Genomic DNA, 25,118 nt, shown 5'->3' on the forward strand with positions numbered 1-25,118 from the left:
CTTCTGAGTTTGGCCTGATGGTGGAGTTTGCATGTGTTACTCGTGTTTGCGTGGGCTCTCTCAGGATTCTAGCTTCCTGCCACAACGAATCAGTCCTCGGCCTACGATAGACTCCAGCACACCTGCAACCCTGATAAGGATAAGCGGAAGAAAATGGATGGATGGTACTGTTTACATTTCCTCTGCTATGTGTTAGTCAGTTTGATAACTAATTAATCCAAGTGGGGTGTGCCGTTAGCCTTATGAAGGAGTATTAAGGCAACATTAAGAAAAAAAAATGATCGACGATCTCGAGATTAAAGTCGTAATTCTATTTTCAGAAAAAAAGGTCGAAATGATCCCTCTAAGTTTGTGGAATCGTACTTCAGAATCAGTTTTAGTAAAAAAGGACAGGAAATTCTTTCTCTTTCAGCACATAAACACAGTGTGGTAATGGTGCAGAAAGCTCTATCTGGCCAGAGAAATCCACACAAATGTGGAAGAGTGGATTTGCACAACAGGAAATGGCCCGTAACGGAAAGATTTCGAATTTATTCTCAAAATGATCAACAATATTTTTTCTTAATGTGCCCCAAATTGTACGTCGCAGTTAGCTGTGTGTAGTTGGTGTTGCGCGATAAAGCTTAGAGAACGATCAGAGGTGAGTGCGTCTATACTGCGCAACGCAAAAAAAACAACTAAAACAAAACAAAACCAAAAAAAATAAGCCCACTTCTCCACAACGTTTTGTGCGATTCTGCAATTCGTTTTTTCCCACTGATTCGTTTTTTCCCCCTGAATGATTTCCGCTAATAATTCTGACGTATGACAATGACTTGCTCACGCCCGGATAGAGCAGAAGAGAAGAAGACTCCGAGTGCACTTGCAGATCAACGGATTCAAAGGTTAACTCTTTCTCGACTAGTGGGCACAACCGGAGGAACATACTGACCACAGTTCAGCCTCGAGTGAGTTACCTGCTGAATGGTGAATAGTGGCTTTAAGTTGATGTTTAAGTTAATACAAATATTCAAATTCGAATACTCCGAGTATTTATGTTATATTCGATTTCGATGTAACTTAAATAGCGTTTTCATGTGTCCTGAAGTTTATAGCATACACCCATTAGTGAATTCATTGCATTTGCACTATAATTTCCCAAAGACATTATATTACACACTATAGCATTCTTTTTATTTATGTATTTTTTTCATGGGACATTATGTAGCTCACTTATGAATTACAAGAAACATATAATGGCAGTAACATGAAGTCTGCATTCACTGTAGGACACGTGATTTTTTTTGTTAGCTTGTACTGTAGAGATTGATGTTGCCTCCAAACTTAAACAGGATACTGAGTAGAGTCAGGGTTGAAGTGGAATTTGCCATGTGTGGGAACTCTGTGATCAGTTGTAGTGGCTCAGCTTGGCGAAAAGAACTCACAGCTTCTACTTAAGTAACGAAAGTCGGTACTTTTGCCACCGCTGCATATAACCCCTCTATAAATCCTGTTGACTATAGCCTATGTACCAATAGAGGCAAAGATATTAGACATTTAAAAATAATAGTTAAAAAAATAGAATGCAAACACGCAGACGCAGAAACAGTGACATTTTTTAACAAAACCTTGAACTGTGCATAGGAAATCATATAGTTGAAGAAACTGTTTTTGTTATTATTATAAACATTTGGTGTTTTTTTTATGGGTTTTTTTTTTATTTGCACCACTAAGTGTAAGTCTAATATATGTTTATGATTGTTGTTTGATTTCAAAGCACTGCTCTAGGGTCCTTACCTACCTTACATACAAAACCATTAGCTAATTCCTCCGTAATCTGCAGGTTTGAGCAAATAGCTTTTGATGGCATGGCTCAAGCAGAAAGAAAACAGTGTATACATGCTTTATTTTTCTAATGTACTATTGTATACTGAAAATATAAAACGGTACATTAGTATATGATATTGTAAGTTTCAAACTCTACAATAATACAACAAAGGTTCAGTATAACAGGCCTTCCTGGAAACTCACCAGGTTGGAAAATAAAATAAAGAGACTCTATGCCATGGGGGGTTTTTTTTCCATGCCATTACCAGCAGGATGTAGTCCAAAGATTGCTCATATGCACACTTTCATTATGTTGCTTGCTCTGCAAAACTATGTAAACTGTTCAGGTTTCAGGCTCATAAAAGGGGGTAAAAACATAGCAACACTTAAAAAAGTATAAAATGGTCATAGAGCAATGCAGGCTGGAAGGAAAAGATAAAGAAATGAGGAGTGGCTTACAGCGCAGTACTGAACAGGTGGCACTTTTGGCATCTGTTATTTAGGGTATATATTTCTTTCACAATCTGGAGGCCTATGTGACAGTAAGAAATTTAATTTTCTCATTGCCTTCAATAGTACATATTTTAGAAGATTTATTAATGATATTATCTTTTTTGCAACAAAGGAAGGTTCCCCTTCAGTTTCCTTTCTCATAAAGCAATTAAAAAAAGAAAAAGGAAGTGTGAACATTAAAAAAAGGTTTATTTGCTTTTCACCTTTCAGGCTCTGCAGGCTTCCCTTCTTGATTGGTAGCAGTTGTAGAAGGCAATACTTGCAGTTACAGTAATACCTCGGTTTACGAGTATGATTCGTTCCTTAATGCTGCTTGCAAACCTAAACATATTTTCTATATAAATCATTGACCCTAATACATATTTCTGCAGTAAATGCATAATGATTAACACAAAATGCATATAATTTTAAAAAAAAAAACGCACTTTACCTTTGAGAAAAGTCACTGCTGACATGAGGGAAATGAGATGAGGAGGTCAATGTAAACAATACGCTTAACAGATGGTAGCTCTGTGAGTCCACATGAGCTCATGCGGCACTCAGGTCGGCTCAGCTGTTACTGGAAAACATACGTATACAGCAATAAGTTTGCTCGTATTAAGGTTATGGCTCATAAACCAAGTAAAATTTTATTCAAGTTTTTTGCTCGTCTTGCAGATTACTCGTATGTCAAGTTACTCTCAATCTGAGGTTACACTGTAATGTGTAACTTGACTCTTAAACCATATAGTGCTCCAAATTTAAGGAATAAAGTATGTCAGTAAGAATTAAGCCATTTTTATTCTCAATGCCTGCCCCTGTCAGATGGTGGTGCGTGCTAAAAATGGTGCTGCAATTTGTGGTGTGTGTTGTCATTTTGATAGTGATTTTTGCAACCTGGAGCATTGCGCAATGGCCGCCCCAGTTGAGTCAATGACATGAGTATATGATTGCATCACTTATCACCATTTTAATCATATTCTAGTACAGAAGCCCTGAGCTATATAGATATACAGAGGGAGATATTGCAGCAATCTTTTTTAAAAAGTGACTTTCTGGAATAACTTTACAAAAAAACACTTGCCAAAGTCTTATCTTCTGGTTTTGACTTCTTCTCTTCCTATATCAGTGCTGCCGTAGTGGTATTGTCTGAGTGGCAACACCTAACGCTCAGTAGACTACTGCAGTGGCTTCCTGCACCTTAACAGTGGACAATAATAGAAGTGTTTGCATAATGAGGTTGTGGGGGCATGTAAAGTGAACAAAGTGGAGGTTATAGCAACTCTTTCTGTGTATCATTGTCCAGGGCTTGGTGAGTGATATCTTTAATGGGAACTCTGCACTTGTTGAGTTTATGTATTACATCTGTGGATGTCTTGCTATGACTGTTCAAAATTTCTGCCATGACAAAGGTTTGTAGCATTATATATAAGTTTATACCTGTGCTGAGCATGGCAAAGTATCTGAAGGCTGATGGCTTCAGATTCTAGTTACAGGTTCTCACAGGCTGCCATAACCTTCCCACTTAAGATCCAACTCCACAGGGCTGAGGGAGAGGAAAGTTTGTTGCAAAAGCTGAGTTGACCATATTTGCACCCATCCCAGACGTGTCTTGATGGCAGCTAGACCCCCTGAATGCAGGAAAGGAATGGTCAGTTAGGCCAAGCTATGCTACAACCAGTGTTGGGGAGTAACGGAATACATGTACCGCCGTTACGTATTCAGAATACAAAATATGAGTAACTGTATTCCGTTACAGTTACCGTTTAAAAAGGTGGTATTCAGAATACAGTTACTTTGGTGAAATAAATGGAATACACGGCGGTACTTCCCTGTTTCATATTGTCGCGGGTCAGGATTGTTTGGGTTTGTTTGACAGCTGCGTTCTGTTGTTCCAGGCGGCAGCGTTACGGTTGCCATGGTTACAGGGTGACGCTCTCTCTCTGCGTGTTTCCTGGGTGAGAGAGCGCCTTTGTGTTGTTGTTGTTGTGCTAAGCTAATAGGCAGACTGCTACAGGCATAGCTCTAAAGAATGTAGCATCATGGGCAGTGTAGTCCGTGCTGCAGGGAGAATGGACTACCATACCCGTTATGTGTCTGTGAGCGAGGGAGGGAGAGAAAGGAAAAGTCCGAGCTGTCACGGAGCAAAAACGGGAGCTGGAAGCATGTAAATATAATAATAACCACAGCAGCCAAGAAGAGAGCCTGAGGAGCCCATTTGTAAGTAAGCTATTAAGACTCAACTGTACACTGTGTTCGTGTTTTCCTCCGGGAAAAATAAGTTCCGTTGGAGCAGCCTTTCAACGCCTCTCTCTGTCTCCCGCAAGCAAAGTTGACCCAGACAACAAAGTAAAGCTAGTTTTCGGCTACCAGCCCGACACGAACCCGACGTATTAGCCCGAGGTCCCTTTACTACGTTTCGGACCTTCAGTAACAGTAATAAATCACAGCAATAGTACATTCACGTAGTTGTAAACAGCATGATAATATATTAAGTATTCCAAAGTATTCAGAATACGTTACTGTCATTGAGTAACGTAACGGAATACGTTACAGAATACATTTTGGGGCATGTATTCAGTATTCTGTAGTGGAATACATTTTAAAAGTAACCTTCCCAACACTGGCTACAACTCATTATCAAGTGCTGCATACATTTTGAGTCCAACTTGTCTGTAATCTGTGGGCTTGTCCAGGTATAGGATTTCTGTTGCTGAACTTCACAGGCTGGAATCCTCCCAAAAGTGGTGCATTGACAGAGTTAGTGATCATCTTTGTTTTAATAGGGACAAAAGACCTTAAATGATACTTTCTTGGGATAAAGGAGGATTTACATTGACAAAGTGGTAAATTGCACCCTGTTGCAAAATATCCCAGATGAGCAAAGGGCTAAAGACTTGAAGGAACTAAATCTTGACAGAGACAAACTCCCTGTGGATAGAGCTCTGGATTTAAAGTGGTGTTTTGAAACGGTTTCATTTAACTTAAAAATGGAATTGCCAAAAAAAACCCTGTACTAGACATGGAATGTTATCAATATCTAGTTCTATTTACGATCCACTAGGTTTTTGGTTTTGGGGGGGTTTTTTTGCACCAGTTCTGCTGCCTCCCAAAATAAAAGAAAGAGCTTTGCAAAACCAAAGTTGGATGGGATGAAGTAATACTAGAAAGCAGGTTGAAGAAGTGGAAAGGTTAGCTGAGTGATTTACAGATGGCCAATTTTATCTTTAAATGTGGCTGTGATAAAGTGTTTTTATCCCTTATGGTAAAAGAACAAGCAATTCTAGCAAGTGGGTAATTTTATCTCATCTTGGCGTTTAAGTTGCTAGTACTGGGTTGGCCTCCCTCAGGGTTGCTTTCTTTCTCACAGTAGACTCAACAAGGAAACGTTCCTCAGTGAAGGTTGTTCATGCGATATCATGACGGGACATGATAGAAATTAAGTAAAAATTTATTTGTATACCACCATTTAAGATATAAAATCAAAAAGTGCTTGACAACAGCCAACAATTAATTTAAAAAAAAACCCCAGAGAAATTAATGGAAAGCAGATTTAAAGCATGACAGAGCTGCTGCTGCAGTTGTGTGGAACCTGGTGCGGTTTTCTGTTGCTGTTAGCCCATCTGTTTCAAGGTGTGATGTGTTGTGTGTTCATGTTGAAATGAGGAACTTTCAAAAATACAGATTTACAAATGTTGCTACAGTGAAAGCTTTAATTTTTTTTAACTCTTTCCTTCACCTGAATTGTTTCCATTAGGAATTTAAGGTGAACTTGTTCAACAAATACAGATACAGTCACACAAGCAGATATATAACATATTTTTACTGGACTGATAAGAAAATGAGCTGTAGGTAGCGCAAAATCCTGATATGAGAAAAGGAATAGAAAGGACCTACTGCCCACCAAAAAAATAAAAAAAAGATGAGGAAGGGGGAGTGACTGTATAGAAGCACAGGGCTGACTCTGGGCGCAGGTCCAAGAATTAGGAAATGGAAAAAATCACACTGTCATGGAGGAAATACAACGAGAACAAACAAGGTAAGGAATGATTTTGAGAATAGGCAACGCCAAAACTCGAGTATAAAAGAACATGCGATAGCAGATAGTACTTGAGGACCAAGATTTAAGAAGCTCATAAACATTTACAGTATACTATCTCATTTAGATTTTAGTACCAAGGAAGACGGTTTTAGTACCAAGGAAGGAAATGATTTCTCTTTCAGCACACAAACGAACAGCTTCTCCGGTCTTTATTTTGAGCGTTTTCTGCGTGTTTGCAAACCGTTTTATTCTATTTTTATCGAATGATTTCCGCTAGTATTCTGACGTCTGACAATGACTTGGTCACGCCCAGACAGCAAAATCAAGTAGAAAAAGAGCAGCAGAGAAGAAGGCTCCGAGTACACTACACACGGATTCAAACTCTGTTTCTCGACTGGTGGGCACAAACGGGGAACATACTGGCTACACTTCAGCCTCGAGTGAGTTACCTGCGGAATGGCGAATAGTGGCTTTAAGCTGATGTTTGAATTAATACAAGTATTCTAATTCGACCACTAATAGTGTTTACCTTCTATTCGGGGAGACTTAAATAGCGCTTCTTGTGTCCTAGCGTTTATACCATACACACATTGACTTCATTGTATTTGCAATATAATTTCGCCGAGCTATTTTACAACACAGTATAGCATTCTTATTTTATTTTTTTAATTTTTTCTCGGGACATTATGTAGTTCACCTATGAATTGCAAGAAACATATGGCAGTAACATGAAGTCTGCATTCACTGCTGAAGTTCAGGCATTCTTCTGTAAAAGTTGAAGCACTTCCAGGAAAAGTTGAAGTGCTGTGCAAAAGTACAGCCACTGAAATGTACTCAAAGTAAGAAAGTAAGAAATAGCTCCTTGCAGAACTATTCTACTAACCGTGTTTGTACAAAGGTAACTGTAACTTGTGCTCATTTAATATGATAATAAAAATAATTTAGTACATGAGAACACAAATACTATTCAAATGAAGGGACTAGGTTTTTATCTGTTATGTAGAACTCATGCATTTTTTTTTTTTTTTTAAATTGTGAGCTTGTACTGTAGATGCTGACATTGCCTCCACACTTAAACAGGATATTTTGAGTAGAGTCAAGGTTAAAGTGGGATTTGGCATGTCGGAAAGGGGGGGGGGAACTCTATGACTCAGCTTGGGGAGAAGAATCACAACCCACAACAGGGCCATTGTTTGGATTTTGAAACACTGACTAAGGCCAGCCCTGAAATCCTTTTGATTTTCACTTGATGATAACAAAAACTTTTCAAAGGTATTTACTATATTTTTTAGTGAAATTAATATAAAATCTCAAACTTTATACGCTACCTAAAGGTTGAGATCTCAGAATAATGCTGAAATAAACCAGCAGTACAATTTTATTCTTTGTTCCTATTTTTTATTTTAAGCAGCAGGAATGAAATCTTTAAAAAAAAAAAAAAGTGAAAATCTTGATTAGCTATTTGTTTGTGAGACAGTATGCTGACGGTACTTAGTTCAGTTTAAAAACATTACCAGCCCTGGCCTCATAGTTTTTGCTTTTATTGCACCGTAATGGCCCCTTTTAAACTCTGTCAATTCTTACCTATGTTTTTTTTAATTGATCCACCCTTCAACTTTCCTGCTCCTTTGGTGTTGCACCAGGCTGCTCTACTTTTCCTCTCCTCTTGTTTCATCTCTCTTGGTTATAAGAAGAATGCCGTCATCATGTGTCAATCAAGCTTCATCGAAATATATAATGTATAATTTGATGTGATTATTAGGTATTTAAGACATGAACCAACTTAATTTATAAAATTAACATCTATCATCTTCTTTATGGCATGCTCTGAGTACACAGACATGCATGTCTTTGAATAGTGCAACAAATATGAAGGTACACAAAATACACTCAGTGAAAGGGATAATTTATTCAGTTTTGAAAAACAAAATGACATCAGTGACACAGTGCACACATAATTTTGTATTGAATCCTGGCCTTGTAAAAAATACGTCAGGGTTTTAAAGGTTACTATAGTAATGCACACTATTTACACATGGTGTAAATCCACAAAAATGTGGCAAAGATCATGTTCACTAAGAAAACCTACTGAAGCTCACATCAGAAATTATTGTGGGTTGTGATTTTTATTTTTTTTTTCCCCTATGCTGAGCCATGTACTATTGTATACTTGAACATTAGTATATGATATTGTAAGTTTAAAACTCTACAATAATACAACAAAGGTTCAGTATAACTGGCCTTTTGGAAACTCACCAAGTTGGAAAAGAAAATAAAGAGACTCTATGCCATGTTTTCTTTTTTAAAATAACTTTCCAAAACAATTGCTTATATTTCCCACAACATTTGTGTGACTTTACCAGCAGGATGTAGTCCAAAGATTGCTCATATGCACACTTTCATTATGTTGCTTGCTCTGCAAAACTATGTAAACTGTTCAGGTTTCAGGCTCATAAAAGGGGGTAAAAACATAGCAACAAAGGTATAAAATGGTCATAGATCAATGCAGGCTGGACGGAAAGGCTAAAGAAATGAGGAGTGGCTCACAGCGCAGTACTGAACAGGTGACACTTTTGGCATCTGTTATTTAGGGTATATATTTCTTTCACAATCTGGAGGCCTATGTGACAGTAACAAATTTAATTTTCTCATTGCCTTCAATAGTACATATTTGCTTTTTTACAAGCTTAGAAGATTTATTCATTATATTATCTTCTTTGAAAACAAAGGAAGATTTATTTGCTTTTCACCTTTCAGGCTCTGTACAGGCTTCCATTCTTGATTAGTAGCAGTTGTAGAAGGCAATACTTGCAGTTACAGTAATACCTTGGTTTACGCTTGTGATTCAGTCCTCAATGCTGCTTGCAAACCAAAAAACTCATATGTCAAAGTGAATTTCCACATAAGAAATAATGGAAACTCAGATGGACCGTTATATAAATCATTCACCCTAATACATATTTCTGAAACAAGTGCACAATGATTAACACAAAATGCATATAATAAAGTAAAAACAAAAAATAAACCTGCACTTTACCTTTGAATAAACACATTGCTGACATGACGGTTAGGGTGGAGGACGATTGTTGCTTGATTATTGCTATAAACAATATGCTTGACGGATTCTAGTTCTGCGAATGATGAACGCTTACTGAGAGCACGCATAGAGAAAGCGTACCTAACGTGGGCTTATTCTCCACATTGGGAAAAGAACCACTGATTCACCAGCAACTGCTGGTGTGTGCTGTCATTTTGATAGTGATTTTTGTAACCTGGAGCATTGTGCAATGGCTGCCCCAGTTGGGTTGATGACATGAGTATATGATTGCATCACTTATCACCATTTTAATCATATTCTAGTTCAGAAGCCCTGAGATATGTACAGAGGGAGATATTGCAGCAATCTTCTTTTTTTTTTTAAAGTGACTTTCTGGAATAATAATTAATCATTTCTGGAATAACTCTGCAAAAAAAAAAAAACACTTGCCAAATATCTTATCTTCTGGTTTTGACTTCTTCTCTATCTATATCAGTGCTGCCGTAGTGGTATTGTCTGAGTGGCAACGCCTAACGCTCAGTAGATTACTGCAGTGGCTTCCTGCACCTTAACAGCGGGCATAAATGGAAGTGATGTAATGATGTTGCGGGAGCACGCAAAGCGACCAATGTGGAGGTTATAGCAACTCTTTCTGTGTATTATCCATGGCTTAGTGAGTGATATCTTTAATGGGAACTCTACTCTTGTTAGGTTTATGTATTACATCTGTGGATGTCCTGTTATGACAGTTCAAAATTTCTGCCATGATAAAGGTTTATACCATTATATATAACTTTATACCTGTGCTGAGCATGGCAAGGAATCCCATTCACCTCTACTCTGGTCATCTTGGTCTCCGGAAGGCTGATAACCTCTTGATCCTGTAGGGTTCTAGTTACCTGGTTCTCATGGCGGTAAGGTGCCATAACTTTTCCACATTTCTCTTAAGATCTAACTCCACAGGGCTAAGGAAGAGGAAACGTTGCAATGGCAGATGAGTTTGCATAAGCTGAGTTGGCCCTTGTGACACCTGAGAGAATTAATAATTTAAGATTGTCCTTTGTGCTAAGATATATACAACCATTGCTTTTATGTGTCCTAATATGGTTGTCATTGTGCAGAAAGAGCTAGATCAGCTTTAGTTCCATTGCTTGTATGTGTGCTGATTAAAATACTAATGTACCTTGTGCAGACCAGACTGTTCTGTTCTATTAAAGTTCAAGATTACACACCTTTAAATGGTCATTTGAGATATGACCTATTGCAACTTCCTGTTTTTATAGTTTAGCGAGACGCTCGCTTCTGCTGTTTCAGATACACATTAGTTTGTGAAAAGTCACTCTGTATGAGCGCGACTGGAGAGATCGACATCATGCTTAAAACTGTCACGTGGTTAACTGAATTATGTGTAACCTCTGTTGTCAATAAAACAGTGAGGTGGACGCAGAGGTGTCGGAGTTGCTTGTGGCAGCACTGCCCTCCTTGACACCTTTGCAAGTGAAACGTGCACTGGTGTCTGTGTGGTTGCTTTCAGTAACAGTTTCTGTTTATCAGCAGGGTTGACTTAAACCCAACAACACCCACCCTAGGCGAGTCTTATTGGCAGCTAGACCCCCGGGGTTCCAAGACAAACTGGTTCTGTAGATCTTATAAGGTCAGTGTGATCAGCAACAATGAGCACTAATGGATGTGCTTGTTCAAATGATTGAAGACCTTTGAGGTACTTGTATTTTGTCAGAATGAATGCCGGAAAGGTCAGTCAGGCCAAGGCATTTAGCAGTGAGTGCTGCACTAATCTCAAAGGTCATTTGAGGAGGCTGCAGGTGATATCTACAATGATATAGGCGAGCCACTGATGGTTTGTAGACCTTGGCGGTTTTCGTCAAGTTCTCATCTGTGCCTTAGATACTAAGTGGCATGGCAGGGTTAGATAGGAGAATGGTATGCTACAACTCATCATCAAGTGCTGCATAAATTTTGAGTCGGACTTGTCTGTAATCTGTATAGGATTTCTGTTGCTGAGCTTTGCAGGCTGGAATCATCCCAAAAGTGGTGCATTGACTGAAGTAGTGATCATCTTTGTTTTAATAGGGACAAAAGACCTTAAATGATTCTGTATTGTGATAAGGAAGGATTTGTGCTGACAAAGTGGTAAATCCCACCCTGTTGCAAAATATCCCATTTCATAACAGTCCCTAGATCGAAGGACCAAAGTTTCTGCACAAGCCGGAAAGTGATTCCCCACCAGTCTAATGGAAAGCTCCATAGAACCAGTTGACCCTGAAGTCAAAAGTGAGTCCACAGTAAATTTTACTAAAGTAAAAGACTTGCCTGATGCTACATGTTGATTCATGGCATACTTTTCAGGCTCCCGTTGAGTCTGAGAGGAGGCTGTTGCTTAGTTCCTTAAACTGAAAACAATCTTTCATGAAGTAGGATGTAAGAGAAGAAGGCTGGAAGCCTACTTAAATAATCAACTCTGTATAAATCCTACAAAAGAAAAGAAGATAAAGAAAACTCGTATGTGTGACCTTTCTTGGCTCTTGACGGAGGCGGTTGCTTTTTTTCCTTTTCTCTCTCCCTCCCTTGTCTTTCCTGCTTGGCTTCTCATGTCTTTTGGGGGAGGGTTTTTTTTTAATTTATTTTTTTTATGATTTTATGGCTGGCCAACATGATAGACGATGGGCAGGGCTGTGAGTACTCAGACTGACGTAATGCTCCTCCTGGAGCATGACATCATGGTGGAATTTCATATGGTCAGAAAGATTCTGAGATCAGTTCTTTAGCAACAACAGTTCGACAACAATGGATTAAATACAGTTCTGTGTGAAGTTGAAGCAACTGTAATTGATCGATCCATCACAAAGCTGTCTGATGATCCAAAAGACCTAGAGCCATTTACTCCAAATCACATCCTCCTGATACATGAATACCTGCCTTTGTTACATGAGAGACAAAAAGACAACCAAAAGAGGAAAAATCTGAAACCTGGTATAACCTGATATAGTTATTTTAATGGATTCTTCTGCCCCCCCGAGATTCTTGGCCCCTTAGACGTGTTTGTGAAACCATTCATGATAAAAATGGACTTGAAAAACAAAGACCAACATTCTTGAAATCCCTGTAACTAAACTTTGTCTTTTACATTAGACTGTAGTTTAAAAGTGTATTTAAGTGCTTTTATTTTATTTTTTTTGTGTGTGTGTCTAAAATGGAAGTACTTTATTTTTAATTTGGCTCCTTGTTTGCTTTATAATTAGAATTGTCGTGTCTGCCATTGCACTTAGGGCCTGGTGTGTAGGGACCATTTTTGTGTTTTGCTTATTACCTTATGTGTGCCACTAGGTGTCACTTTTTGTATTTGTAAATGATTGTATGGAAGGTAGAACATGTAATTAGGGTCAGGTGTTGTTGGTTGGAAGGACCAAACAGTTTGTGACTGCGGTGATTTATGTTGGATGATGTTGGATCTTAAGATGAACTGTCAAACATCAAATGCAATCAATGGTGATTGCTTAGACTGCTTAAACAACACGGTAAATACAGCTGGAGTTATTGACTGGACTTTCTTGTCAACTTCACCAGTCATACATTTCAGTGGCTTCAAGCGTAGGCTTAGCCTCTACACCTGTTATATGGTTGACTACATATATATATTTGACTCTCACATTAAGGGGTTTCGGGGTGAAAAAGTTAATGTTCATCCTCAGTCTTCGTTCTGCAAATTTGTTTGTATTATCTTAACCATAGCTCTGTAGCTAGCCACCAGGTAGCACACCATTCTGTGCCAGCTAGCCCAACTTCATAAAGCATACAAACATCGGTGCTGTTTAATTTAGTGTTTTTAGAAATCGTCAGTCAGAACGTGGCATTTCATCTTTAGATGGAAACTGGCGAACTAACTTCCTGCTAACTTCAAACTCTCTTTCATGCATGCCTGGATGTTAATGTTACTGTAACGGCTGAGAGGCAGCCACACTGATCATTTATTGAAGATGAAATAATTTGGGCCACTTTTAACTCAGTGATACCACAGTGTTTATTTTGGCTATGGGAATCAAAGAAGAGTGGACCCAGGAATGGCTAATGACGTTGTTTTTATGCTTGCTGTGCAACCTGTGTCATGGGTGTCGCTCGCTGATTTTGATATCACATCATGAGGCATTCGTCACAATATTTGCAGCCGATTGTGTGGCTCTCGATTTCTCGTAACTTGGCAGGTTGTGTCACAGCTGGGTTGAAGACACAAATGTTTGAGTGTGTCAGTTTTTAATGATATTCCAGTACAGAAACTCAGATACAGTTATACAGAGGACGATGCTGCAGCTGTTTAAAAATTGGAGACTTTGTTAAAAACACTTTGGAAAAACTATTTGCTTCTGGTTTTGATTTCTTCTCTTCCTATATCGGCACATTTGTGGCCAGCACCTATCATTCAGGAGAATACTGCAGCAGGTACCCACACCTTAATAGTGGCATTAATATAAGGGACTGCATGATGATGTTGTGGCGGTAAGCGGAGTGTTCAATGCGGAAGGCATGCTGGTGTCCTTAAGAGGCATTTTTTTTTTTTTTAAAAAAGGTTAAAATATAATACATCACAAGCCCACGTGGGGTTTTGAAACAAATTTAACACTGCCAGCTTTGCACATATCCAAAATGTAAGCTACATTCATGTCTGTGTTTTTCCTCCGTATTCCCGTGGGCATTTTTTTTTTCTAAATAAATTTAACAGCTCGTCTCTACCAGAAAATGTACACTACCAGTCAAAAGTTTAGACACACCTTCTCATTAATGGTTTTTCTTTATTTTTACTATTTTCAAAATTGTAGATACATACTGAAGACGTGAAATATATAAAGCAAGATTTATGGAATTATGCAGCATAGGAAAATTGATAACTCCTGTTCAAAAGATTAAAATGTCTTGAAAAATGGCAAACAAACTTATTTTGCATGGTTGGATCTTAACAAGGTTCCAAGTAGAGCTTCAACATGCAAAGAGAAGAAATGGGAGTGAGACAAGACATTTTTTGATGCAATTAAAGCAATTAAACTGAAACAGGCGGTTTTACTGCTGATCAAACGTTTAGGACCACACCTTCAAAAAAGCCCCCCCTCCTAAACTGAAGTTCCAAACATGAAGTCAGTAGTGAGTAGTTCCACAATTATTTTTGTTCACTTCGAAAATTTGTTGCTGCATGCTTGATTGCAAGCCTTTCCTTGAGGTGAATGAGAACATTTCTCCAAGTGGTGAAGATGCCTGGAACTGTTGTCCATTTTTGTAAACTTCCCTTGTCATCCATCCCCGAAGTAACAGTTCTCAACTGGATTTAGATCAGGGGAACACGCAGGATGGTACAGAAGAGTGATGTTATTCTCCTGGAAGTAGTCCCTTATTCTGCGGGCATTGTGTACTGTAGCGTTGTCCTGTTGAAAAACCCAGCTGTTACCACAAAGACGAGGGCCCTCAGTCATGAGGGATCCTCTCTGCAACATCTGGACATAGCCAGCTCTGAAGCTGAACCTGAAGCTGAACCTGAAGCTCCATTAGGGAGTTGCCTTGCAACTCTGCAGTTCTGTCCATTTGATTTCCACCTACACACAAGAACAGTTCATGTGTTTAAATGAACAGATGAGACAGTTCTTGATGACAAACAATAGTCTGAAATGATCGGGAGAGGCTAAATCAGTGCACTAATATACTCAGTTTAGGTGTGCTTGATCCCCCATCTGAACTGTCTTAATGGTCATCATCTCGTATGTTCTCCAAAGGTTGTTGGTTTTCCATTATTCCCGTCAGCAATTCATCCAACTGCTCCGTGTCCTTATTTGCAGGTCTTCCACCAGTCTTAAACCTCTCTTTTCTGGCTTCTGCAACAGTCTTTTTAACTTTTTTTTAATATATATTTTTAAGATGAGATAAGATAACGCTTTATTGTCATTGCACAGTCATACCTAGTATACCTAGTACAATAGTACAAACAAAATTGGAAATTGTCCCATGTCAGCACTATGCACAACTGAACACAACACAGTAACTTAAAGTGTTTTTTTTTTTTTTAAGTGCAAAAAAGGTATGAGCAAAAGAAAAATGAATGACTTAATAAATATATAAATGAATGGGTGAATGTTTATTGCACATGCTGGCCAATCAGGTCAGCTGTTAGCATTGCTTAGGGCTATTGCCCTGTTGTAAAAGCTGTCCTTGAGTCTGTTTGTCCATGACCTCAGTACCCTGAATCTCCTGCCAGACAGCAGCAGCTTAAACACCCGGTGCTCTGGGTGTGTGCAATCCTGTAGGATGCTGCGTGCCCTCTTGAGACAGCGAGTGCTGTACAGGTCCTTCAGGGAGGGAAGAGGATGTCCAGTGATTTTTTTGGGCCATATTAATCACCCTCTGTCATGTCTTTTTGTGTGCCATGTTGCAGCTGGACAACCATACACACCACTAGTCATAGGTGTATTAAATGTTATTAAACATTTTTTAATTGCATGGATCAAACAAAGGAAAAAAGCATGGACATACTTTTTCTTTTTATTGAATTGCTCACAGCATTGATGGAAGGAAAAGTAATTCACTTTAGCAGAAAAGCCAAGAACCAGGGTGGTTTTGCTTAATATTTCAATTTTCTTTCAATTTCAGTTGTAGTTCTGTATTGCCAAATAAAAAAGAAACAGTGCATCCACACACATAGAAACGTAGTGGTGGTGGTGTTAGTGGTAGTAGTTTTCTGCAAATAATGTATGTACAAGTATTTCTATAGAATTGAAATAATAATTTTGGGGTTTTTTGACTGAATAGACTGTGCAAGTATTAGTTGTGATGTTGTTGTTCTTTCTTTTTGTTTCTAGCAGCACATTTGTAAGCTAATCCCATCACAAGAGCTCATTCAATTCAGTTTGAATTTCTTTTTTTCTAAAGCCAAATCACAACTAAAGTCACCTCAAGGTACTCGAGTTTTGGACAAAATTTGACTTTTCTGCCAAACATCTCTAGACAAGCCACCCTTCCATTGAGACCATTTTTGTTGAGGCTTCACTGAACAGTAGATCGATCAACTGGAGGATTAGATGCATCTCAGCTCCTGTGCCAGGTCTTTGCTGGATTCTTTTTTTGTTTGTTTTTTAATAGATACTGTTCATCTGCTGTAGATAGTTTTTTAGGCCTGCCACTTTTTCTTTTGCCCTCCACTTGTCCAGTTTCCTCATATTGTTAAGGATACACTGCACAGCATGCTGAGATATGACAAGGTTTTGGTTAATATTTCTTCAGGAATGACCTTGTTGGTGTAGATTCAGCTGCATCAGGCTGCATGTAACAAGGTGCTTAAACATAAAATTTATGATTGGTTGGGTTGTTAAGTTGTCTGTGTAGACACAACACTGGCTCATTCTTGATTTAAGTGCCTTTTCATGTTTGAATGATTGACAGGTCAGTGTTAAGTGATTTAACAAACAACCCAAAAAAATATCCCACTGAAAATGTTTAGGGTTTCCTTTTTGAAAGCCTGCAGAAGTATTGCTCATGAACAAAACAAAAAATAAGAAAGAGAAAATACAAGACAGGAAAGTTTAAAGAAATGAGGAGTGGCTCACAGTACTGCATAGGGACGGAAAGATCTTTTGGCATGCATGGGTTTGGGTATATATTTGTTTTAAAATATGGAATACCCATATGACAGTAAGAGATACAATTTTCTCATTGCCTTCAATAATATATGTTTGCTTTTTTAAAAATATGGAAGTCTTATAAAGCTTGTGTGATTTACTAGTGATGATATCCTCTTTGCAACAAAGGTTCTCCTTCAGTTTCCTTAGGAACAAAGCAATTAAACAAAACCAGCAGATGCAAATTTTACAAAAGATTTTATTTGCTCTTCACCTTTCAGGCTACACAGAGGAGGCTTCTTTTCTTGGTAGCAGCTGTTCAAGGGAAAACTTGCAGTTATTGCATAACAGGGTTCTTTAACCATTTAGTGCTCCAGATTTAGCAATACGTATGTCAATAAGAATTAGGTTTCCTCTTTGTGTGTGGCATTGTCCATGGTGTAGTGAGTGATATCTCTAATGGGAACTCTTAATTGTATCTATTACATCTGTGGATGTCCAGCTATGACTAGCCAAAATTTCCATATATAGTGTCCTTCATTAATATCTACCAAGGCTGATTAAGGCCAGATGTCACCCCAGTTATCCTATCATATTTAACTCTTAATTGTCTTTATCAGCTCATCACAGTAGTCCTTGAAGGACAGCAAACAGGTTTTCTCTTTTCTAAACTTCAAAGGGTCCAAGCAAAAAAACACTGGCCAGAGAACAACATTAGGTCTAACCTTTGTAACAAATTGATATTTTTTAATTGTTGTTCCTTGTTTGTGTAATCTGAGACTATGCAGCAAGAAGACACTGGGTTGAAGTAATGTGAACATTTGGTAGTTCTAGATTAATTTTTTTTTCTTTCAAGATTTAAAGCTGCTAAACCACCTTTCTATCCCCGCGGTAGAAAAAAAGAAATTTTTCTACTTTTCTGCAGTTTTGGAGTTTTTTCATCAGAATTCAAATTTTGCCAGTTTTGAAACTAACCACATTCTGTGTTCTGGTACAGGTTGGGAACTGGTTTCATCTCCACTGGCTGGATGGAGCTCTTAAAGCATTTTAAAAAGAAGTTGGTTCTCCTCTTCATCACTGCTCTCTTCCTCTTTTTGGTCTTCACTGTGAAAACGCCCATCACATACAACTCAATCCCAAAACCATCTGGGCCGCCAAGTGCTTGCTCCATGAGGATATCCGAGCAGACCATCATGCCGCTTAACAATACCAAGCACTTACTGGTGTCAGCCTACATGGACCAAAGAGTGAAGGATTTTGATATACGCATCATTGGCATATTTAGGAGAGACTCCATCCAACCCCTTCACTGCTTTTTCTGCTGTGCTGGTTATTTAAGTAGAACCACTCCAGCAGCAATTTTACAGCATCCAGATAACTTTGGTTTTCCCTTTGTCACTACGGATGTCATGTGTCAGATTCCTCAGAACTGCAATGCGACACATGTCACTCTCTTGACTACACCAGACAAACAGAGTCCATCTAATCATCCATGGCTCCCAATAAGAAACAAAGACACAGTTGGACAGAAAGAAGAAAACATGCAGTTTGACTTTACGGTCTGCATCTCTAACCTCTTTGGTGACTACAACAATGTGCTTCAGTTTGCACAGACTCTGGAGATGTACAAGTGAGTACGGCAACACCACCACAAGCTACAAAGTGAAAAATGTGCAACAGCAGCTGGTCCTGACACAGTATGAAACCTAACAAGCTCTGCAAAGGCTCCACTTCAATGCAGTGTGTCTGGATTATATCACATTGCACAGTTGTGTCTGTTACTCCTGTTGCTTCCGGACTTTTAACAAAAGTGTAGTTGGACAGTGTCTTACCCTCAGAAAAGTCTATCACTTGGTGCTAAATATTTACAGTAGCACAGTATAAAATTCTGCAGGAGCTGTACGCCTTTTCAGACACTGTAGGAAAATGGATTTTTAGCCCTGTAAACTGTGGATTTCCAGCTGTTCAGAACCAGCTGGGAATAGACCGTGTCCCTCCTACTTGATAAACACCACAGACTACTCTTAATGATTATAATATTATTCTTTGTCTGTGTATTTTATCAGTCACATAGCTGCAAGCTATTGTAACAGGTACAGGCTAACACAGTATAAATATAATACTAAGGATAGAAAAATGACCAACTGTTTGCTATATAAACTACCACAATTTTTTTTTAGTAATCTGTTTTGATTGCTGACAACAATGAACTAATTTGTCTTATTTTGTCCCAGGTTGCTGGGTGTGAACAGAGTGGTGATCTATAACACCAGCTGTGGTCCAGAGCTCGATCGCCTGCTGCAGAGTTACAGTGACGAGGGCTTTGTGGAAATGGTTCCTTGGCCCATTGACAAGCATCTGAATCCATCTCGTGGCTGGCTTCACTCAGAGCACGGAGGGGATTTGCATTACTTTGGCCAACTGACCACACTTAATGAGTGCATTTACAGATCAATGGAGCGTTCTCGCTACGTCCTGTTGAATGACATTGATGAGATTATAATGCCATACCAGCACGAGGAGCTGATGTCTTTGATGAACATGCTCCGAAATCAGCATCCAAATGTAGGCTGTTCTTGTAATGAATTTGAAAATACAGTTCATCAAACATTCAGTATCCCGTACAATAAGTAGTTGTATTTGACTTGTTTTTATCTGATTTGAAGGCAGGGGTGTTCCTTATTGAGAATCATATTTTCCCAAAGAAACACTTTGAGCCAAGCGGACGGTTTCACCTGCCTCAGTGGAACGGGGTGCCAGGAATTAATATTCTGGAGCACATCTACAGGGAGGACCCCGCCAGAAACATATACCATCCATACAAGATGATAGTTCGGCCAAGGTAAGCTGAATTTGTCAGACAGAAGATTTACTCTATTTAGGACACAGTTCTTTGATTTACTTAATTATACATTTGACTGCAAGTTATAAAAATAAGTACCTTAGTTATTGAACTTCTAGGAAACCATGATAAGCATACAAGAAACATCAAACGACAGTTCGCTCCAAGTACAATAAACCTTAAGTCCCAGGTACAAAACACATTTAACAAAAGTTCTTATTTTGTTGGCATCTAATTTGATTAACACTTGAACTTTCAGATTTGAAAAGTGTCATATTGCTCATACAGGGCTAACGAAACACAAAATGTAAACATGAACCCAGCAAACAGAAACCTTGAGGGAACGCTCCCTATGGGTTTCCTAAAGGCCACAGTTTAGAGAACCTTCAGGGCACTCCTAAAGAGCAGGATCTTCAATAATCGGTGTACCCTTAACTCCAAGCAGTTAACTCTCTTGTGTATTGTGTCACAGAATGGTGGAGATGACTTCAGTCCATGAAGTGATCAAGAATTTTGGAGACCACTACAAGGTTCCACTAGATGTTTGTCGGATCATTCATGTCCGCGTGGCTCTACTGGGATCATTAACCCTGGAGCAGCTTAATGTGGATAAACGACTGTGGGACTTTCAGGAAAAACTCATTCCCAATGTGGACAAAGTGTTGAAGAGGGTGGGAATGCTGAAATTGACGCAGAACTGATGGATAAGATGTACAGGCACTACGATGGACACTTGTTAAATGCACTGAATCAGATCGTGAATGTGCACCTTTGAATCAGGGGCATTTGTGAATTTATTGTGTCATTGTTTTTTGAATGTTTGCTTATTTTGCACCAAGTGCCAGTAAAATCCCTACACTTCACTGAATACTGCTTAATTGCCAATTTTGAATAATTACAAGCTTTTTGAAGGGCACAGTGGTTCTAATGCTGTGTGATATGAGTGTAACCATTTAAATAGTCCTTAATATAAATCTGTTGACTTAAAGAACTGCAAATGTTTTAACTGTCCTGTGTATGTCCCCTGAAGAGAGTAAAAACATTTACCAAATCCACAATATAACATCCCATAGAATTTGTCCAGTCGTCAGGTTGGAAGAACCAGAGATGGGGAAAGAATTTTGTTTTTTTTTTTAAATCTGGGATGGCTGTAGCTCAGGATGTAGAGCAGGTCACCTACTAATTGTAAGGTTGGTGGTTACGATCCCTATCTAAGCACCTTTGGCAAGGCACTAACCCCAAGTGTGTCTGTGATGCATACACTGGATTATTAATGTTAGATAGAAAGAGCTTAGGGGAAAATGTACTTTTGTTAATGAGGGAAGTTGTGTAAAGAGCTTTGAGTGCTCAGAGTAGTAGCAGCTGTATAAGAACCAGTCAATTTACCTTGTTTTTTGATCAGATTTGGACTTTTCAAGATAAAGTTTAAAGACTATTTTGAGAGTAAAGACAACCTGTCAATACAAGGACACAAGGCCCCGCCTCCCAAGGCCTCCCAAGGCAGGGCCTTGGTATATTGTGAAGTTTGAAGATGATCCACAAAAAATGTGGGTAATATAAAGTTCTTATCAGTTTTAACATTTGGTGTGACCTTGACCCAATTTTCACCAAAATGAATGTCTCGCGCTGTTATTGGTATGAACCATCACACAAAATTTGAAAATGATATCTTAGACCTGTATTAGCATTCCAAGCTTTACATTCACTACATATTTTCCATTCAATAACTAGCTGAGAACTTGGAGTAGCCAACAGCAGGTGATACTATTGGGGTCCCACCAAACTGAACTGCTGACATGATGGTGGCACTAGTTAGAGCAGGGGTGGGCAACTCCAGGCCTCGAGGGCCGGTGTCCTGCAGGTTTTAGATGTGTCCTTGATCCAACACAGCTGATTCAAATGGCTAAATGACCTCCTCAACATGTCTTGTAGTTCTCCAGAGGCCTGGTAATGAACTAATCATTTGATTCAGGTGTGTTGACCCAGGGTGAGATCTAAAACCTGCAGGACACTGGCCCTCGAGGCCTGAAGTTGCCCACCCCTGAGTTAGAGGATCACCAAAGCGTATATAGTATGTCCAGCTTTTTTTTTTTTGCTTTTTTTTTTTTTTCCATAAAGGGTTAAGGGTTTTTGCTAACTCATGTGATCATCTGTGATTTCACATACCTCAGTATGGATCATATAGCACATAATGAAGGTTTTAACCACCAGGTATTCTCTGGGAATCCATCCTTCTTGTCATTGTATCTATTATTTAAATATTTTTGTACTTTTGCCCAGCCACCAAGAATCATGAAAGGCTAGTGAATTTCTTGACTCTTACAGCTGGGTATGTTTTAAGTCAAACTGCGGTGCCAATACAGTATTTTGCTCTGAGGAAATTCTTCATATTTTTATTATTAAGTTTGACTTTTCAATGAATTTGTTGTTTGTTGTTGTTTTTTTAGTTCTAAGTTATAATGGCAATGATTGTTACTGTCCTTTTGAAGTCTGGAGCCTGGATGATGCCCACAGTTTAAAGGTCATGGTCTGAATGTTACCTGTGAAATGTAACAGTTCAATTATATTATGACATCATAAATGTTTTTGTTTCACTTCCAAAGCTACAGCTAGCTAGCATGAGATTGCCTTCAGATTTGCCTTAATTCTTTTGTGGTATTGATTATAGTTAACCCAACACCAAATAACCACAAAGAACCCGTTTGAGAGGATTTGAGGTACATGAAGTGTGTTATCCTATCTAAAGCAACCATCAGAAGGTGATTGTGATCATAAAGCGATCGACAAGGTTGAGCAACAGTGATCAGGCAGGCTGTGGTGTTTGAACAGTTCGCAGTTTATAGTAAGTGGCTCCAAGTGTGCCAAGAAAGTGTTCTTCACGCCATTACACTGCTACCACCAGCCTGAAGAGTTGTAATACTCATTTCTGACCCTACTATCTGAATGTCACAGTAAAAATTGAGACTCTCCAAACCGGCAATGTTTTTTCCAATTTTCTTGTCTAATTTTGATGAGCCTGTGCTAATTTTAGCCTCAGTTTCCTGTTCTTAGCTGAAAGGAGTGGCACCCATGATCTTCTGCTGCTGAAGTCCATCTGCTTCAAGGTTTGATGTGTTGTGAGTCCAGAGATGCTTTTCTGCATTCTTTGGTTTTAATGAGTGGTTGTCTGAGTTACTGTTTCCTTCCTATCAGCTCAAAGCAGTCAGGCCATTCTCCTATAATCTCTGCCATCAACTAGGCATTTTTTTTTTTCTGTAATCCCTAGAGATGGTTGTGTGGGGAAAATCCAAGTAAATAAGCATTTTCTAAAATACTCAGAACAGCCAGACTGGCACCAACAACCATGACACATTCACTGAAATCGCCTGTGTTCACCATTCACATACACAGTTTTGACTTCAGGGAGTTGTCATGACCATGTCTATGTGCCTAAATGCAATGATTTGCTGACATGTAATTATACCCTACCAGCAAAGTTTTAGTTTATTATTATTGTTTAATTGCATATTTTTAAATTGATTTTTATATAAATATTTTTTAGCTAACAAACTGTGATCATTCCTTTTGCTGTAATCTTTTTTTTTCTTTGTTTTTGTGAGCAAATCAGGTGCATTGTAAAGGGTTCATTTTCTAGGATAAGGGAAGGATGGATGAATTCATAAATGAATGAATGGTTGGATGAATCAATGTATTCCTCTGGTTGTACAGGTCTACTCTGTAACTACTGCAAATGATTATTTGAGGTTTGAAATTATTTAAGCCAAATGATTACTTTTGTTTTTCACCAGTAACATTTAAAGTGTGTATAACAAAGACAAACGATAATTGCAATTCATTCTCTTCAAAAGCCATGAGTGTGGCATAGCATGCCATTTTCTTTGTATTCAGAGGACAGTTTTAAAAATGTATGTGGGGTTTTGTTTTTTTATTAAGTTTGTTTATTATCTGGGTGGTTGAAATTACAATAAATGTATTATTTTTCCTGTATTCCCATTTTATGTTACTTTATATTTTTACTCACCAACATTTAAGAAAGATGTTCTAGTATTTACTTTATTTATTTGTTGCAGGAAGTACAGGTGCTGGTCATATAATTAGAATATCATCAAAAAGTTGATTTATTTCACTAATTCCATTTAAAAAGTTGTATAATGTATACATTCATTCCACACAGACTGATATATTTCAAGTGTTTATTTCTTTTAATTTTGATGATTATAATTGACAACTAATGAAAACCCCAAATTCAGTATCTCAGAAAATTAGAATATTGTGAAAAGGTTCAATATTGAAGACACCTGGTACCACACTCTAAACAGCTAATTAACTGAAAACACCTGCAAAGGCCTTTAAATGGTCTCTCAGTCTAGTTCTGTAGGCTACACAATCATGGGGAAGACTGCTGACTTGACAGTTGTCCAAAAGACGACCATTGACACCTTGCACACGATGGCAAGACACAGAAGGTCATTGCAAAAGAGGCTGGCTGTTCACAAAGCACTGTGTCCATCCACATTAATAGAGGGGTGAAGGGAAGGAAAAGATGTGGCAGAAAAAAAAGTGTACAAGCATTAGGGATAATAACACCCTGGAGAGGATTGTGAAAGAAAACCCATTCAAAAATATGGGGGAGATTCACCAAGTTTGGACTGCAGCCGGAGTCAGTGCTTCAAAACCACTACGCACAGACGTATGCAAGACATGGGTTTCAGCTGTCACATTCCTTGTGTCAAGCCACTCTTGAACGACAGCATCAGAAGCGTCTCGCCTGGGCTAAAAACAAAAAGGATTGGACTGCTGCCGAGTGGTCCAAAGTTATGTTCTCTGATGAAATTAAATTTTGCTTTTCCTTTGGAAATCAGGGTCCCAGAATTTGGAGGAAGAGATGAGAGGCACAGAATCCACGTTGCTTGAGGTCCAGTGTGAAGTTTCCACAGTCAGTGATGGTTATATAATAATGTGGTCATTTCTAAGTTATACCTATGCAATTACCAAAGTAATAACCACTTAATATCCAATTAATATCATGGTAGCAAGAGTGGTTACAATTGAGCAATATTATGCTGAAATTAATGTAATAGCATAATAAGGGCTCCAAAACTGGGGGAAATAATGTGGAAATACAGCTCAGTAATGAAGTGGTAATAGGGTAAGAAAGAAAAAACAAGAATGTAATAATGTGCTAATTTTGTTAGTTATTACCACTCCATTACCTGTGGTAGTTTCTTTCTAACAAGCAGGAAACAGAGTTGCAAAATTCAAAACTGTCTGTTTCTATTTAATAACATA

At 38.5% G+C, this 25,118-nt stretch overlaps 1 protein-coding gene across 6 annotated transcripts; it reads left to right on the plus strand.

Moving 5' to 3' along the window:
- On the plus strand, positions 1-23,816 carry LOC100704330 (uncharacterized). Of its 6 annotated transcripts, none has more exons than XM_019348871.2 (5): positions 1-164; positions 17,985-18,617; positions 19,222-19,552; positions 19,654-19,829; positions 20,302-23,816. In XM_019348871.2, the coding sequence occupies exons 1-5, from the start codon at positions 154-156 to the stop codon at positions 20,528-20,530; spliced, it is 1,380 nt and encodes a 459-aa protein (XP_019204416.1). In that variant the 5' UTR covers positions 1-153; the 3' UTR covers positions 20,531-23,816. The 6 variants fall into 6 exon arrangements, with proteins under 6 accessions (XP_019204416.1, XP_025756584.1, XP_019204419.1 ...); XM_025900799.1 differs by lacking the exon at positions 1-164 and adding an exon at positions 577-966; XM_019348874.2 differs by lacking the exon at positions 1-164 and adding an exon at positions 577-947.
- The last annotated feature ends 1,302 nt before the right edge of the window (positions 23,817-25,118 follow it).

This window comes from Oreochromis niloticus, linkage group LG19, assembly GCF_001858045.2.
Source record: "Oreochromis niloticus isolate F11D_XX linkage group LG19, O_niloticus_UMD_NMBU, whole genome shotgun sequence".
NCBI classification, from domain to species: domain Eukaryota; kingdom Metazoa; phylum Chordata; class Actinopteri; order Cichliformes; family Cichlidae; genus Oreochromis; species Oreochromis niloticus.